A 16,179-nucleotide genomic window follows, 5' to 3' on the forward strand; every position below is an offset into this window, starting at 1 on the left:
TTGCTGTTCTAATGGGCATTACTTGAATCCTCAGGCAAGATGTTCTATATTTTAAAAGTGAGCACTTTGAATGTGGGGGAACGCTCCTATTTCTGCTGATTGATCTTTCGGTTAACCGGAGACACAGTGAAAATTAAACATTTCCCTGACAGTCAAGCCCAAGAGGTAAGTATCCAGACAAAAAAAGCAAACTGCCAGATACCAAGGTCCAATTCATGTGAGATGGAAAAACCCTCCTTGCCCCGATTTGCCCCGTTCTGAGCTCAGCAGACTCTCTGGTGCTCCTGCTGAGCTGTGGTGCAGGTGACATTCAGGCCGCACCTCCTTGGGAGTCCAGCCCTTAGGCGCTGTGCAGCAGTCCCCAGACACCAAGTCACTCATACATGGGATTCCTGGGCACAAATATCTGTCATTTGGTTTTAATATTTTAAAACAATATCAAAAATGACTTTAAAAACAATGACTAGTTATTAACTACAACTGCCCTCAGTTGCCTGGATGCAGCATTTCTTCTCTGATTCCATGGCTCTACATAAAGATCTGGGCAAAGGTCCCAGGCTGGTGAGCATACATCGCGTATACAGGATAATCTTCACTGCATATTGACCAGAGCAGGCCAATAAATCCCCCTTATGGGGATTTAATTTCCAGCTTTTGACCTTTGGATGAAAAACAAGTGAATCATTTCCTCCTGCTAGATTTACACCAGAGCTAATCTCAATAAAGTGATTTAGGAACAGTGACTATGGAAAAGGACTCTGGACAAATCTTTATGGGTGAAAAGAAGAAACAAAAATGTCAGTGATTTGTATTAGCAACAAATGGGCAAATACCTCCAAGTTACAGTCTCCTGTGCAGAGAGGTTATAGCTTTTGGGGGATACCCTACTCTCCAGAGCCATGATCAATCACCAAATGTTATCTACCCAGAAAGGAGCATCCCACCCCAGAATTATTCCTTCTGTAAAGTTTTATATTGTAGGGGAGGCCATTTGGCTGGAAAAAAAGAAAATGCTTCCAACAAACCCATCACCCTGCTCCAGCTCTCCGTCAGTGGCTTACAAAACACGCGGCGGCAGTAAGGAGACTTTATTTGTGGTCGTTAAGGGCGTGGAGGATGGGTCCCTGGCACACTGCCGCAGCGGGGACACAGACGCTGGACTCCGGGCACATGTCTGAACAGCACACCTTCCCAGGGCCAGCGGCACGGGTTCCTCCCTTTGGGGCCTGACGAGTGGTCAGCCTGCAGCCATGGGACGGGCACCGTCAATCCCTGGGGCCTTCAGCAGGAGGCCTGAGTTGGCCAAAAAGAGATCGATATAACTCTGTCCTAGAAGACAAACAAAACAGGCTGGTGAGCACAGTGGGTAACTCCTCAAGGTCAGAGAAGAACTAAGAAGCTGGGAAATGCCCCAATCTAGTTCCTCAACCGAAAACACAGCCATGTAATTAAAAATGCATCCCCAGCTCTCATTCATAAATACAAAGGAAGGGAGACACCTAGCAGAAGCCAACCAAACAGTAAAATATGTAAATAGTCCAGTGAGGCTGGATACCTGTCTCTAGGGAATGAGTTTCCTGTAAGTTTGCCCTTCACAGAAAGGCTCTTAAAGAAAACAAGATTGAATATTTTAATAGGATGTATGAGATGGCCACACGATGAGGGGGATTCAATCAGACATGGGATGTAGGGGATATAATTTAGTTTCATACATTTTCCTGGACTTGGCAGTACTTGAAAAACAATGAAAATGACCCAGTAACAAGATTCCAATTACCATCGCCTGTGCGCTGTTCAGTAGCAGAACCAGGCTTCCTCCCCGCTCCCCTGCTCCCTTTTTTCTATTCTCAATCGAATAATTCGGTCAGCTAATTTATTTCCTCAGTTAGGTTTTGACGTTAGAACAATCGTAACATGTTGAGGTCTTGGGTCCCTGAAAGTGATTATCACTTCCAACCTGTTTCTGCCATCAAATGCAACATACACACAACTGCCCAGCCAAAGCCATCTGCCCAGGCCTGGGGAACCTGCGAGGGGCAGCCTGCAGGGGGTGGGCAGGCGCCCCCCTATCACTGTGACAGACGCTCAGGGACACTTTCCGGGTAAACAGAGGACAGGCCCTCAAGACATGAGGTGCCATAAGGGTCCAAGGAGATCAAACCCAGTAGGGAGGTGGGCTCAGGGGACAAAACAGGCAACGGAGGCAGGTGACCCATGGTGATCCTCTGCCGCCCGCCGCTAACCCTCAGGGAAGGAGGGCAAGAACGCAGGGCCTAAGGTCATGGGCCAGCGAGTAAACAACCCCAGGAGAAAGCTGTGCCTGCTCTGTTTATATCTTCAAGATCTAACCATAAAATACAGGCTGCCACTGTTAAAAAAACAGGATTTTAAAAGTATTCCCATTAGCTGCGAGTCATCAGCAGCAAATAGTACTTTCAAAATAAACCAAAAAACAAAAAAACAAAAACCCACCCTTCAAACAGCTATTTTGTTTCAGCAAGACTTCAACCCAAACATGTTAGTCTGTTTTTGAAGTCACCCTGCAGTAGTTGTGTGAAGGAATAGAAATACTACAGTTAGAAAATTCCAGCAATAGAAATAACAAAACTTTTTAAAATGGGAAAAAACCTTACAGAAGCAACTGCAGAAGCCAAGAGTGTAAACTAACCCTACCATGCTGAGGGCCACGAGGCAGACAGGGTAAGTGCAGGCCAGGAACTGTGAGGCTCCAGTATTATTACAGGAATTTCAGCTCAAAAATTGTCTGCAACTCTTACCCTGAACTACCAACCAACCCCTAGGCCTACAGACAAAGGATGCAGGTTCACCCTGATCTCCATCGTTTCTTTTGTTCCTCTGCTCTATGTGTCTGCCTGCTCGCCGGGAGCACAAAAGTGGAAGCAGCAGCTTCAGACCAAATGCAAATAAACGAGAGGCTAACAACCTCCAAATCACCAGCTTTGTCACATAAAAGATGGCAATGCCCTGCCCAGGCTTCCCGGGATAGCACTATGGCCTGCCTACCTGCCAGTTAAGTACAAGTCCCTCTAGCCATTTCAACAAAAAAATTAAATGGCATTAAAGGGAGAGTCACCATGACCACAAGGATGGTATGACTTTAAGGCTGCAACATCTGATGGGCAGGAGATGCGGAGGCCAGTGCCATGTGGACCAGCATCCCCTCTCCGACCTCGCCTTGCTCGCTCGCTCCAGACCCCATCAGTACCCCGAGCGCGCGCCTCCGCTCGCCGCTGCAGCAGGGAGCCACCTGGGCCAAGGCAGCAGTCACTGTCCGCAGCAGGGTTCACATGTCAGAGGCAGAGCGAGATGCTGAAATCCATGTTTTGATAGAACATCATTTCACACTCAGGTGGGCAAAGCCGACAAACATATGCAGCTGTTCATGGCAAAGCAACTCGGAAAGCTGAGTGGTCTGGGTTCTTAAAATATTTTGAGAGAGAGAGAGGGAGAATATGAGTAAGGGATTATTCCTATCTAAAAATCCCCAAGTCATCTCCACTCCTCATCTTCCCGCTCACTACCATAAGCAGTGACCATTTTTCCCTTCAAGTGTCTCCAAGCTCCCTGCTCCCCCAAGCTGCCCCATTTCAGATCTCACCAGCTCTTACCGAGAGCATGGTGATGGCCTCCCGACCCACTTTCCATTCCCTTCCCCTGCCCCTCCATCTCCCTCAGCCCAGACTACAGACAACAAAGCAGGGGCACCAGTACGTGTGGGGTACAGGGCACCCCCCACCTGTAGCCCTCCTTTGCAGCAGAACCTGTGCCACCTGCCCGGCCTGGCGCTACTGGGGAGAAACAAGGCCGGGGTCCTAGAGTCTCTGTGCATACCCCCTGGGAAGAGTTTTACAAAATCCACACAGCCCCCAAATGCTTTTAAGCTGACATGTAAAATTATTCTTTGATAAATTTAACAGTCATTGGTACAACCACTGTGGAAAGCATATGGAAGTTCCTCAAAAAGCTAAAAATAGAAATACCATTCGACCCAGTAACTCCACTTCTAGGAATTTGCCTGAAGAAAACAAAATCCCTAATTTGAAAAGATATATGCACCCCTATGTTTATCGCAGCACTATTTACAATAGCCAAGATATGGAAGCAACCTAAGTGTCCATCAAGAGATGAATGGATAAAGAAGATGTGGTACATATACACAATGGAATACAATTCAGCCATAAAAAGAAAAGAAATCCTGCCATTTGCAACAACATGGATGAATCTAGAGGGTATTATGCTCAGTGAAATAAGCCAGGCAGGGAAAGACAAGTACCAGATGATTTCACTTATTTGTGGACTATAAATACAAAGCAAAACAGAGTGAACAAAATAGTGGTAGACTAACAGGCACTGAGAAAGTGGCTGTTGATTAGCATGTGGGAGGAGTTATGGTGGGCAGGTGGGGAGGGTGAGGGGGATAAAGGGGCACAAAAATTCTCAATCATAAGTTGTAGTACAGCATGGAGAAAACAGTCAATGGTTCTGTAACATCTTTCTATGTTGACATATAGTAACCACAGTAGTGGGGTGAGGATTTAATAATATAGGTTGGCTGTTAAATCCCTGTGTTGTGAATTTGAAACCAATGTAGGATGGTATATTAACAATACTTCAGTAAAAAAGAAAAAATAGTTTATAGTCACAAAGAATATGATTACTAGAATATTGTGACTACTAAATGTTAAGATAAAACTTACATTCCTTTTGTGATACACCCAATGGAATTCACAGGGCATACTGATTGGATGGATGCCCGTTATCACTCATTTAACTAACACCTAAACAAACTCTCTAACTTGGAAATTTTACAGCATCTTTTTCTTTTTAAAGTTGTATTGCCATTTGATTTTTCCCTGAAGGTTCTTGGCCTAATATAACTGTTTTTTTGCTTGAAAGTCTTTTACTGATCAACCTGTCATACTTCTTGGCCACAAAAAATATGTAGATTAAAACACTTTTTGAAATATGAAAAGTTGAAATGAAAATATTTGAATTTCTTGAAACTTGTAAGGCTCTAAGTAATTTTTTAAAATTACTTCGTATTGTTATTATAATTATTATTAGGATACAATCGATACATACAACAATATAGTAACATTATAATTTTGGTAATAATTTAATATATATAAACATGTAAAATGTTGCTGGATTCGCATTGCCTGATGATATGCATAAGCTTTCTTCCCAACTCATTCTCATACACATGGATGAATAGCATTTACTACTAGAGTGAAAGTGGTCTCAGCATTGATTCTATTTCAACTTTTTGGTTTTTATAGAAATAAGTGCTAAGAAACCTTGTCACATAAACAAGTAGATGGGAATGGGAGAATCTGCTACAGCAATGTCACTAAATTCTTCTAATTCCTTCTGAATGATGTGCCCAAAAAAAAAAAAATCACATAGTGATCTACCACCAAAAATTAGTTTTAATGATCTACCAGCTGACAACTCAATTAGGTTCTCCTGCAACTGTGCTGAAAATAAAGACCTGGGGATCATCTGACCTGCAGGAATTGTTATCCAGCCCTTAGTGGCTGCCCTGCTCAATCCCGGCACCAATATTTTGAAATGTCCTTTTGTCTAGTGCCCTGGAGGGTTTCTCATTCCAGGATAAGGTCCCTTGTCAGAGTGGAGGGATTCAAGGAGGGCTCCGTGCCAGGTGGGAAGATGACCCTGAGAGGCGAGCTAAGAGGAGGGCCTGTGGACCCACTTCAGGGAGCACACATCTGGAAACTGAGTCCTGAACACTCCCTGTGCACTGCCCCATGGAAGGTCTCCCCACAGCCCATATGAAGGCTGAGGCATGGGGAGCACTGGGCTTTTCCCCAAACCCAGGCAGGTGCTAGATCTGCTGCCAATGTTTAGGGAAAGGTAAGAGCATCTGAAAAGAAACTGCAGTGGTTCACATCCCGACGCAACCCAAGGAAGCCAGAACTAAAAATAAAACTAGGTAACAGAAAACCACACAGGGCAGAGGGCTGACAGCCCTGTATGGGGCCCAGCATTCCTCCCGCCGCTGCCAGGAGGCCGGGATTCAGCTGTGCAGAGGCTGAACCATCAATCCTTCTGGTTAACCTTGTCGCCACCTGATTCTCCAGGGTAAGTGTGTGGTTTAATACTTGAGGTCCCCTTAAGGCTATGCATAATGAACTTTTTAAAAAAAATACATAATTCTTGCTCCCTATTACATTAAGAATCAGGATTTGAATCACTGAGCTGTTATGCCTGCCCCTTTGGTGCCCCTTCCCCAAACCCTGGGCCTCAGAGGCCAGTGGGAACATCCGCTGGACAGAAGGCATGAATGTTGGCATCATGTAGGAGAATAACCTATGGAGTAATTAACAAGACTTGGACCTAAGGTAGAAGGTCGATAGCAGGGGCTCTTTCTTGAATTAAAATTTAACTTACCCTTTATTGCAACCTACAAAAGCAAGTAATGAGCACTAACATTTTTATTTCTTTTAAACTGTCATTTAGGCTATAGAGGGGATAATTACCTATCTCTAGTGTAGTATGGTTTTATAACCCTTAGTGAGGCATTTTCTTCTAATTTAGTATTTTTACTGTATTATCATAAAACCTGTTTCTGGAAAAAAAATGATCATGGATTAGAAGCCATTTTCCATAAAGACAGAATGTGTATGTGAATGTGTGTCTGTGTTTTAGGATTCGGGTTATTTATTACGTGACTCTTCTGAGGACACTTGAAGTATGCAGAATCTAGGTAGCTATGAAATGTGAGCACCTTAGTGGCAGGCGAGGTTTAAATGGCCCTAAATGAAACAAGGGTGGCCTCTGTGGGTAACAATGCTGCCCAGATGTGTGCCCACACGCACCCCCTTTCACTCCCACGTGTGCCCTCCTCCCCAGCTGCAATACAGACCAGTGTCTCTTAGGCTGTTCCTTGGGCAAACAGTCCAAGGAGCACGTTAAACCCACGGATTTAATGTGTGGGGCTCGCAGTTTGCCCAGTCAGTAGCTTGCAGCATCTGGGGTACTAAAATAACCGTACCAGCCATGCCTCCCAAAGACGACACTCCTCCACTCAGGCCCAGAAAGCCCAAGGATTCTGACATCTGCAGGCCGTGCCTGCCTGTGCCCATGGCCAAAGGCAGCAGAGCCATGGCCCCTAAAGAAACCTGCACAGCCTCCAAAAGTGCATCACGTCCACAGAGCACGTATCACACACAGGTGTTTTGAGCCTTCCAAATGTGCCAGCAGAGACAACAGCGCTGCTTTTCGCATTAAAATTGTACATATAATTTGCCTTTGATTAAATCTGAAATTGTTCATTTGTTGCTTCATGGCAGTGGGGTGGGGGGGGGAGGTTCTCTAAATACACAACACACATCCCAGAATGCATCCTGGCCCTTCCTTTCTAATCCTCTCCCCGTTCTGCATACCACCAGGACCCGTGTGCTGCACACCAAAGTGGTAGTGTGTGCTCCCCTAACTATACACTAAGAATCAAAGGATGATGGCCCACACAGAGGACAAGGGAGACTATGGGCTCTGATGCCAGCACTGGCCGTGCCTAGCAGAAGCTCGGGCAAATCTGAATGAGTCAGCACAGGCACAGCCAGAAGAGGATTCATACAAACCGGCATGGTCACTGGTGACAGAAGCATGCTTTGAAAATGCCTGGTGAGGTTAGTGATGCCTGCCTTTTTTTACATGCATGTGTTTTGAAAACAATTTGCTTATGAGTACCATCGAAGTTCATCAACATGCATTAAATAGGTATGGTCTCCAGCCTCAAAATATAACACCAAAGTGTAATTAATTCATAAGAAATATTTGAATGCCCATTTGAACTTTGTTAGATTTTGTGGCAGATTTTAAAGACATGAATGACACAGCAGAAGCTGAGATGGGAAGGCGAATGCAGCCAGTAAATCTGTCTGGGCTAACCAAGCCACTCCACCCAGAGAGATGCGTGAACTCGGCACCCCCTCTCTGCCCTCCAAAGACCAGAGAGGAGCAAGGCTGCCTGCCCTTCCCTGAGACAGCACCTCAACTATTTAATGTCTTCCCCTAATGAAATCTGTTCTTTCCCAGGTGGAAAGAAACAGTTCACTCCACTCCTGCCATGACAAAGCTCGGAGCTCTCCTGCCGTCCTGACTCAGCCCCTTGGAGCCCTCGGGTCTGCCACGGCATGCGCGGTGAGGCCTCATAGGCTCCAAACCAATCCTGACCCATCTGGGGCAGGCCTGTCGGCCCAAAGTACACAGAGCAGGACTCTGGTGCCGCCTGTGTTCTCAACACATGCTTCTCCCTGTATTCACAGGGCTTCACTCTCTTCTCTTCTGTCTACCAACATGCCAGGGCATTCCAAATACCACCTGAAAAGGGGACCTTGTCGCTTCTTACCCTTGGCACATACAGATGGCACCAAACAAAGGGGCCCTCCTGACCCTGACCACTAACCATCTGGATGCTTTGGGCTCCACCCCACAAAATGCCAGAGAAAAAAGGGCCCTCCCTGTAATCTCTCACTCCTGCTTCCTCTGACCCAAAGCCACTCTACTCTGTACCAGTGACCTTACAGATGGGAGACAGAGAAGTTCCTATGACCTAAAAAGGAAAATATATTGATCCAAATGGCAAGCAATTGCCCTGTCGTGCTCCCTGGGGGCTGTCGGCAGAACCAGAGTGCAGATGAGCCTGTGTTCATCCCTGTGGAATGGGATCAGAGGCGGACAACACACGCTGGGACTTGGTCTCTCGAGAAGACTGGATTGTTAGTGATGCAATCTGAGACAGAGCTCTTAAAGGAGGTAGTATAATTTAATCAGATGACATACAAAAATTATGAGAGCAGAAAACTTAGGATTCCTGAAAGCAGCTGAAGAGTCAGCACTTAACTCTCTCTTTCTCTCCTCCCACAACCCCCAGCAACAAAAGTGGATCACAGGCTTGCTTCCTGACATCTCCTCACAATTCCATACCAACAAACAATACATAAAAAACGGTGAGGTGAAAACAAAGCAACCCTCTCTCACCTAGGATGTATTTCTTAACAGCACCAAATTAGCAGAGCAACAGGCAGTGACTCTGAGAAGGCACTCACCTATCACTGAGCACCAAATTCAGGTCCCCAGCCCTCTGTGGTCCCACACTGGGAGCCCCGCAGCAGCTCCCCCCAGCCAGGCCGCAGCTGCCCGAGTCTGCCACAAGGTGGCAGGAGACGACCCGTTTCTAAGAGGCCCAGGCACCTGTGCCTCGCAGCAAACTGCACCCATAAATCACCTCGTGTGTCTGCTCTCATCAGCATCCTCCCCAGTGCTTGAAGGAGACTCTGGAAGGTCTGTTCCAATTCGCTCTTTTGGTCAGGTCAGAACTAGGTCCTTCAAACCTCTGCAAATGCTTTTAGCCCTACAGCTTTAAATTACAGATTGTGACATGTGGCCTCTGGCCTGTCTCCTAAAGATGGAACAGACTCAAGATTTATAAATGTTCAAAGGAGCAGGTCCAGGCCCCAAACAAAGGAACTGAAAGGCTGGAGAATGGAACCAGAGGGAAGAGGGGTAGAGAGGTAAATGTGCGGACGCTCTCTCCTCACTTGCGCTCCCTTCTCATTCCCAAGTCAGTTATAGATGCAATCCGCTGCAACAAAGGAAGAAACATACCCAAAACTTCCACCACCCCTACCACTAGCTTCAAGTCTTTCAAAATCTTTGAAAGAAAAATAATTTACCTTGGTGGACTTGCAAAAAGAGGTGGGGGCGGGGCCAGGACTCTAGACAGGGATGCCACCTCCTCTCCTGTGCATTAATATTCCATATTCCTGGGATGATTTCCACTTTCACAGTTTGACTGTTTTATAACAGATTTGATGCGCGAGAAGACAAATGGCCTCACTAAGGAAAGACGACAAATCATCTCACCGCTTTTAGCAGGGTTTTCTCTTTATTTTTTTTTATTTTATTCTGTAGCTGGGCTACAGAGCATCCTGCCTTGCTGGAGATGTTTAATATTAACGTCAAGCCACCACGATCCTGGCAATAGAGTTGGCCGGTGTTGTGTTTATGGTTTTGTGACTGCTGGCTTCAGGAAGATGAAGCTCCTTGTTCAAACAGCGGCCCCTCTAACAGCTCCTGTTAAAAGCCAGGGGATGCTTCACTGCCTAGACGTGAATCACTTCCTCCACCTGCACCGGGGAGTCTGCCACTCGAGCTGCATCTGTATCCCTATCAAGACTGCTGCCCAGGGTCCCAGAGCCTAGGGGCAGCACATGACGCATCTCTCAGCTCCAGCTAAACTACTTTTAGGGAGTCAAAACACACAGAAATTAGTGAAGGTATTGATGACCCACAGAGTTTCAGCAAGGCATGTATCACTCCCCGATAAGCTGGAGGACTTATTTTACTTAGAAACCCAGTACCAATCCAAACATAGGAGCAGCAACACTGAGCACACACCCTCCACCCCTCCTCTGCTCAGCCCCTCCTCGGCCCATGGGACAGAAACAGACTGTTGCACCCTCTTCCTGACTGCTGACCAGCCGACTGCAGACCCTCCCTCCCTCCCTAGGGGAAAACGGTATCATTTCTGCTGGTCTTTTTATCTTCCTCCAGACCCTTTTGGTCTGGAGCGAGGCCTTCTGGGTTCTGTCCCTGGCCCTCCTCCCTGGTCTCCCCACACCCTCCCCGGGCAATCTCACCCACGCTCTCAACTCGGCCATCCTTCTCTGCACAAAGGACACCCGCAGCCAAAGTACCCATAAAACTGGGCGCACCCCTGACCCTGCAGGCTGTTCTGTCACCTAAACTACCATCTGTGAGTAACACAGCAAATTCTGTTATTCAAGTCCCACTCAGCTGTTGAACGGCAGGAAGCTATGAAGTTACAGATTATCGGTACCACATTTTACAATTAAAATAAAACCCACCCTGAGACAGGGTTCTTCTATGGACAGTTTATTTATATTAACTGATAAAATGCAAACTGATGCACTCCACCTGTCAATCCTTTTTGTTTTTTTAATAATATCCTTCAAAGAACTTTCTCCTCTGCTCTGTAAATCAGAGACATCTGGAAAAAAGATTTATCCCAGACACCTGCCAGGTCAATTTTCCCCAGGAGTAGTGACCCCCCCAGCTTCTGGATGTCTGCAATGGGGCCATCTCCTCCCAGCTTGGTTCACCAACTACTCACTGAGGTCAGCAACTTTGGCTACACGACTGGTTTTAAAAAGTCGAGCCGTTTGCATTTGTGCCCCTGAAAGCTGGTGAGCACGTTTTGTTGCCTGGCTGTTCCTCCCCTGCAGGACGGTGAGGAGCTGAGGAGGCGGAGTGCTGCCAAGTGCCAGTAGGAGAAAATGTGTATTGATTTCTTCTTTCTTACAAAGGAGCACAAAGCACTGAAGAACAATTGCTCGCTCTTCTTTGCAGCATTTCACATTCCACATGAGACAAAAGGCCCAGCCCCCACCCCCACCAGCCTCTGAGAAGCAGAAAGTGCCCCCGACCCAGCGCAGAGCTGTGGCTCCTGGGTGTCGGTGGCCACCACACCTGGGCTCCAAACGCTCTGGGCCACGAACACCTCCCTGCCTCTGATCAAGTAATTTCCCTCTCTGGGCTGATGATTCCTCATCTGTATTGGAGAAGAAAGAGCCTTCAGTCTTACTTACCTGTTACGTGGAGGTGCCCAGAGGGTAAAAGAGTTAATGTTTATAAAGTGTCCTGCTCCCCAGAGAGAGACAGTGGATAAACGCAAGGTGTGGTCATGGCTCATTCAAGACCTCATTTCCAGGGTACTTAGTAACAGCTTCCCATTATAAATGCACGGCTTCCTAGCTCCTTGACCTCAAAGTACAATGAGGCAATGCCCTCTGTCTAAAGATCCTTTTTTTGGTTGACACTTAATATGAACACTAAAAATAACAAAAGGTAACCAGGGACTATTATGCCTTGTTACACACATACAGAAGCCATTCCAGAACTGTTTCCTTCTTAAGCCAAACAAATCCTGAGAGCAGTCCAAAAAACGGACCTAAAGCCATATATAACTGGTCATCACACAGTGCTGTCTGTAGTCTCCATGTTTCCATAGTAACTAAGGATTTGTAGGAGGGCCACCAGAAACCAAACCCAGCATAGATATCAAGCCAAGACAGGCAGAAGAAAACCAACAGGATAGTACAAAGTTCACGGTGTCCACTCTTGGAAGTGGGGAAAATACAAGAGTGTTCTTGAAAGATCTTTTCCTAGTGTTTATCCTAAGTGACAATGACCTCAAAAACTCTCTAAGTAAAAGGCTGGGAATGAGAAGTCCCCAAGCCGGACTCTTCATTTCTGGGGCTCTTCCAACACAGCCAAGAGCTGAGAACAAACTACGGAGCTGTCCCTCAAGCGGTGCTATGTTCTAGCAGGCAGACAGAATTCACAAATAATTAGGACTCACCCTGGTGGTGGATGCTATAAATAATCTGGACAAGTGCAAAGTGCTGTGGGAGCAGAGCAAAGTATATTAAAGGAATTAGATGATTTGGAGAGGTTTCAGTAAAAGAGGAAAGAAACCTTTGTTTATCCATTTTATAGGACTGTTTGCAAAAACAGTCTTACCAGTAAATTGTAAATAAACTTATCAGCCGAAGGTCTTTGAAGGCATTTCAGACAGGAGACCTATAACTAACTTCTCTCAGGTTTGCACAGAAATGGGTTTGTCTGTGCTGCAGGCAAAGGGACAGTGATGTAATATTTACATGTGTGAAAACAAATTTTTGCTTATTTAACTAATTATCTACACAGATTACATTTAAAACAGTCCATCCCAGTAACAAAAAAATTAGAACATTTCATTCTCAAGTCAGGTGCAAAGGGAGAAATCGCTGCAGGCCTAGAGTGGCAGGTTTGAGAGTATGGGTTTTATTCTAAAGGCAATGAGGAGTATGCATGCTCTCAGTGATATTTTAGGAAGGTTCAAACTAGCAAGGAAACAACAGAACTGACTGGGTCAGACTGGTGCTTAAGAAGAGTGTGAGTGCCAGAGTGCATGTGGGGGGTATAAAGAAAGACCGAGACTCAAAAGGAGGCAGTAGAAATGGCAAGCAGAAACCACTGAATTAAAAAGTTCCAAGTAAATTAAAAGAAATCAGATGAAACTAAGAGAAAATATAGGTGAACTAATTGATGATCCTGGAATACAGGAGGGATTGACTAAGCATAAAAGCAATGAAAATATTCAGAAGAAAAAAGATTTTATATATTTGACTGCATAAAAAGCAAACCTTTAATATAACCAATAAAAATCACTAACATCAACAGGCAAGCAAAAAAATGAGACAAATCTACAAAAAATATAAAATGGTGTTTAACCATAATAAATAGAATTCATACAACTGCAAAGAAAACTAAAACTCAAAGAGAAAAATGGACAAAGGATAAAAATAGAAATATAAATGATTAATAAATACAGTCTCTTAAAGCTTACTATTAAATAAGAAAATAAACATTGCATTCTTAGCTCAATGCTTAGCATGCTGTAGGCCCTCAATAAGGTGTCATTTGTTATGAATTTATACATAAGAGTAAGTCATAACTTTTAGCATATCAAAATAGAAAATATTTTGAAAGACCGCTCTCCGTATTAGCAAGGGCGCAATGACTTAAGCCTCAGATGGCCGGGAAGAGAAGGCTTATAATTAATACAATCTATCAAGAATCATTAGAAAGTTTACGCCTCTGACCCAGGAAGTACCCTTCTAAGAACCTATTCTGAAGACACATGCAAAACTTAGAACACAGATTTCTATACAGATACATTCATTGCAGCTTTACTTAAATAGAAATAAAAACAATCAGAAACAACTTAAATGTCTAACAATAATATATGTATTTTGTAATTGGATACATAAAAGTATTAAATATATAAAAATACTTAATGGACTTCAAATGCTTGTAATATTAAATTAATTGGAAAAAGGGATTCAAACATATGTACATATCTTTATAAAACACATACACTAAAAATTCTGTAAAAAAAAATGTAGAAGTATTAATGTTTAACTCTTAATGCACATCACAGATGAATTTTTCTGTGTTCTTTTTGTATTTTCCAAATTTTCTTCCACAAGCATGTACTCTCGGGGAAAAAGATACTATCTCTGAGGAAAGTAGATGACAGGTGCCTGAGTATGGCAAAGTATGGAAAGGATAATAAGGAAAACTGACATGAATATACTGGATCAGTTGTCAAAGCTCATTATGAGGTTTAGGGTCTTTGTAACCAATCAGACACATGGTGGAACCAAAAAAGCAGGTCTGGAATCCAGTGATTCATATTAAAATATGGAAGACTTTATAGGCAGAGCTTTATCTATATGGAGTTTCTATTATAAAACAGGGAAAAGAAAAAAATCATTTAAATCCAAACCAGTTTTTTGTTTTGTTTTGTTTTGTTTTTCCCAAATAACTTTTTAATCGAGAGACAGGCCCTTGAATGTATATTGGGGATTTAGGGAGCAGCTTCCTTTTAGTACTTTTTTCACAGATACTTCTAAAAGCTTGCTTATTTCTTGGAAAGAGCAACAGAGTTAGAGTCACAGTCCTAAATGCATATACCAGCTCCACTATTTACACGCTGTTTAATTTGGGCAAGTTACTTAATTGCTCTATGCCTCAGTATTCTTATTATAAAGTATTCTTATCAATAATGTCAACCACTTCAGTGGTTTCTTATAAGGACTGAATGAAATTGTACGTGAAGGACTTAGAGCATCTGGCATATAGTAAATGCTCAGTAAGTGGAATATGGTGTTATTCTATGTCATTTCATTGCCAATCAGAAATAGGGTGACAGACTTCGGGGTAGATAAATCAGAGCAAAAGATGAATGCACCTTAGAAACAGAAATGGGCTACATATCTTCGCAACCTAATGTTGGCTCAGTGATCATTGTGGGAACTGTATTAATAATGCATATGAATTACTAATCTAAACTAAGGTGAAAAACTTTTAGCTACTGCTTACCCACTTGCAAGTTACCTGTGATTAATACTGTACCTACAAGATAGTTTAATGTCTTAAAAGACAGTAATCATGAAATACAAGAATTTAAAAACAGTAAGTCCTTAAGAGTAACATTTACTCTCTCTTTAAAGAACGTTGAAGGATCTCCTTGGGGGAAAAAGAGGTTCACAATCTTTTGAAGAAATTATGGGAATTTGGCTGCAGAAATGAGAACTATTGTCAAGGGGCCCTATTTCAAGTAAAGATTTGTCTGTTCAGCATCTACAATCTCTCCCTCGAAGATGCGCTTTTTCCATTCTACCTCCTGCTAGGAACGAAGGTTTCCATTTGAGGATTCAAATTCTCTAGAATTATGTAAGACTCAACAGTAACAAAATCAGAAAAAAATAGAAGAAATGATAGCAGTGCTTTCTTTTCAACCCAGTTTAAAACTCCAGCCCGAGTCTTAGGTTTGAACTTGAGAATGTTTGCTTTGTCCATTCTGACATTACTGGAGGAGGCAGCCCCAAGCCTCCTCTCTCTGTGCAGGACACCATCTTTAATGATGATATATGGGGGTCCTTTCCCCTCAGCACTGATGGGGGGTCACACATGTGACACCGCCCAAGTATCAACAAGCAAATTATAAACTGTGTCAATCTGAGTTAATGCAAAGCTGTAATCCTCTTTAACAGATCAAATCACTGCCATGAGTTATGTTCATTCTGTAATCTGATAAGGAATAGAGTGAACCTCTAATAAAAGAGTAATGGGAGCCTTTAATGACGCTGGTAAAAGGCAGCACTAGTGAAAATATTGCTCCCGTTCCTGCTGATTAGATCAGTGTTGCATATTTGCCCAGACTTGTTTCACCTGTCAGAATAACCTGTATCTTCTTAGGAGATAAGAAGCCACCGAGAAAACATCTGTAACTTAACCACTCTTGCTTGCAAGTTTTTAACCAACAAAAAATGCTCTAGGGAGGGTGATTCTAGGGCTATGAGCAGATGTGTTCCCAAGTGCTCAGAAAAATTCACCATGATTCAATGCATATTTATCTTAAATAAACGGGTATGGTAGGCAAGAGGGCATCTAAGTAACCTTTGAGTCATCAATTAGGGGGGAAAGAATATCATCAGTAGAGTGGAAGAACATGCCCATATTTAGGGTGGGTGCAGACCCACACACAAAAATGGCAAGCCG

General features: G+C 43.9%; 1 protein-coding gene across 1 annotated transcript in view; it reads right to left on the minus strand.

Annotated features, from left to right (window-relative positions):
- Window positions 1-1,073: 1,073 nt before the first annotated feature.
- The window catches only part of AATF (apoptosis antagonizing transcription factor), a 125,487-nt gene continuing 110,381 nt past the window's right edge, over window positions 1,074-16,179 (minus strand). The window contains exon 12 of the mRNA XM_036911075.2: window positions 1,074-1,329. Coding sequence (XP_036766970.2) covers window positions 1,266-1,329 — 64 coding nt within the window. The 3' untranslated portion in view covers window positions 1,074-1,265. The remainder of the gene's footprint in view (window positions 1,330-16,179) is intronic.

Source organism: Manis pentadactyla, chromosome 4 (assembly GCF_030020395.1).
Source record: "Manis pentadactyla isolate mManPen7 chromosome 4, mManPen7.hap1, whole genome shotgun sequence".
NCBI classification, from domain to species: domain Eukaryota; kingdom Metazoa; phylum Chordata; class Mammalia; order Pholidota; family Manidae; genus Manis; species Manis pentadactyla.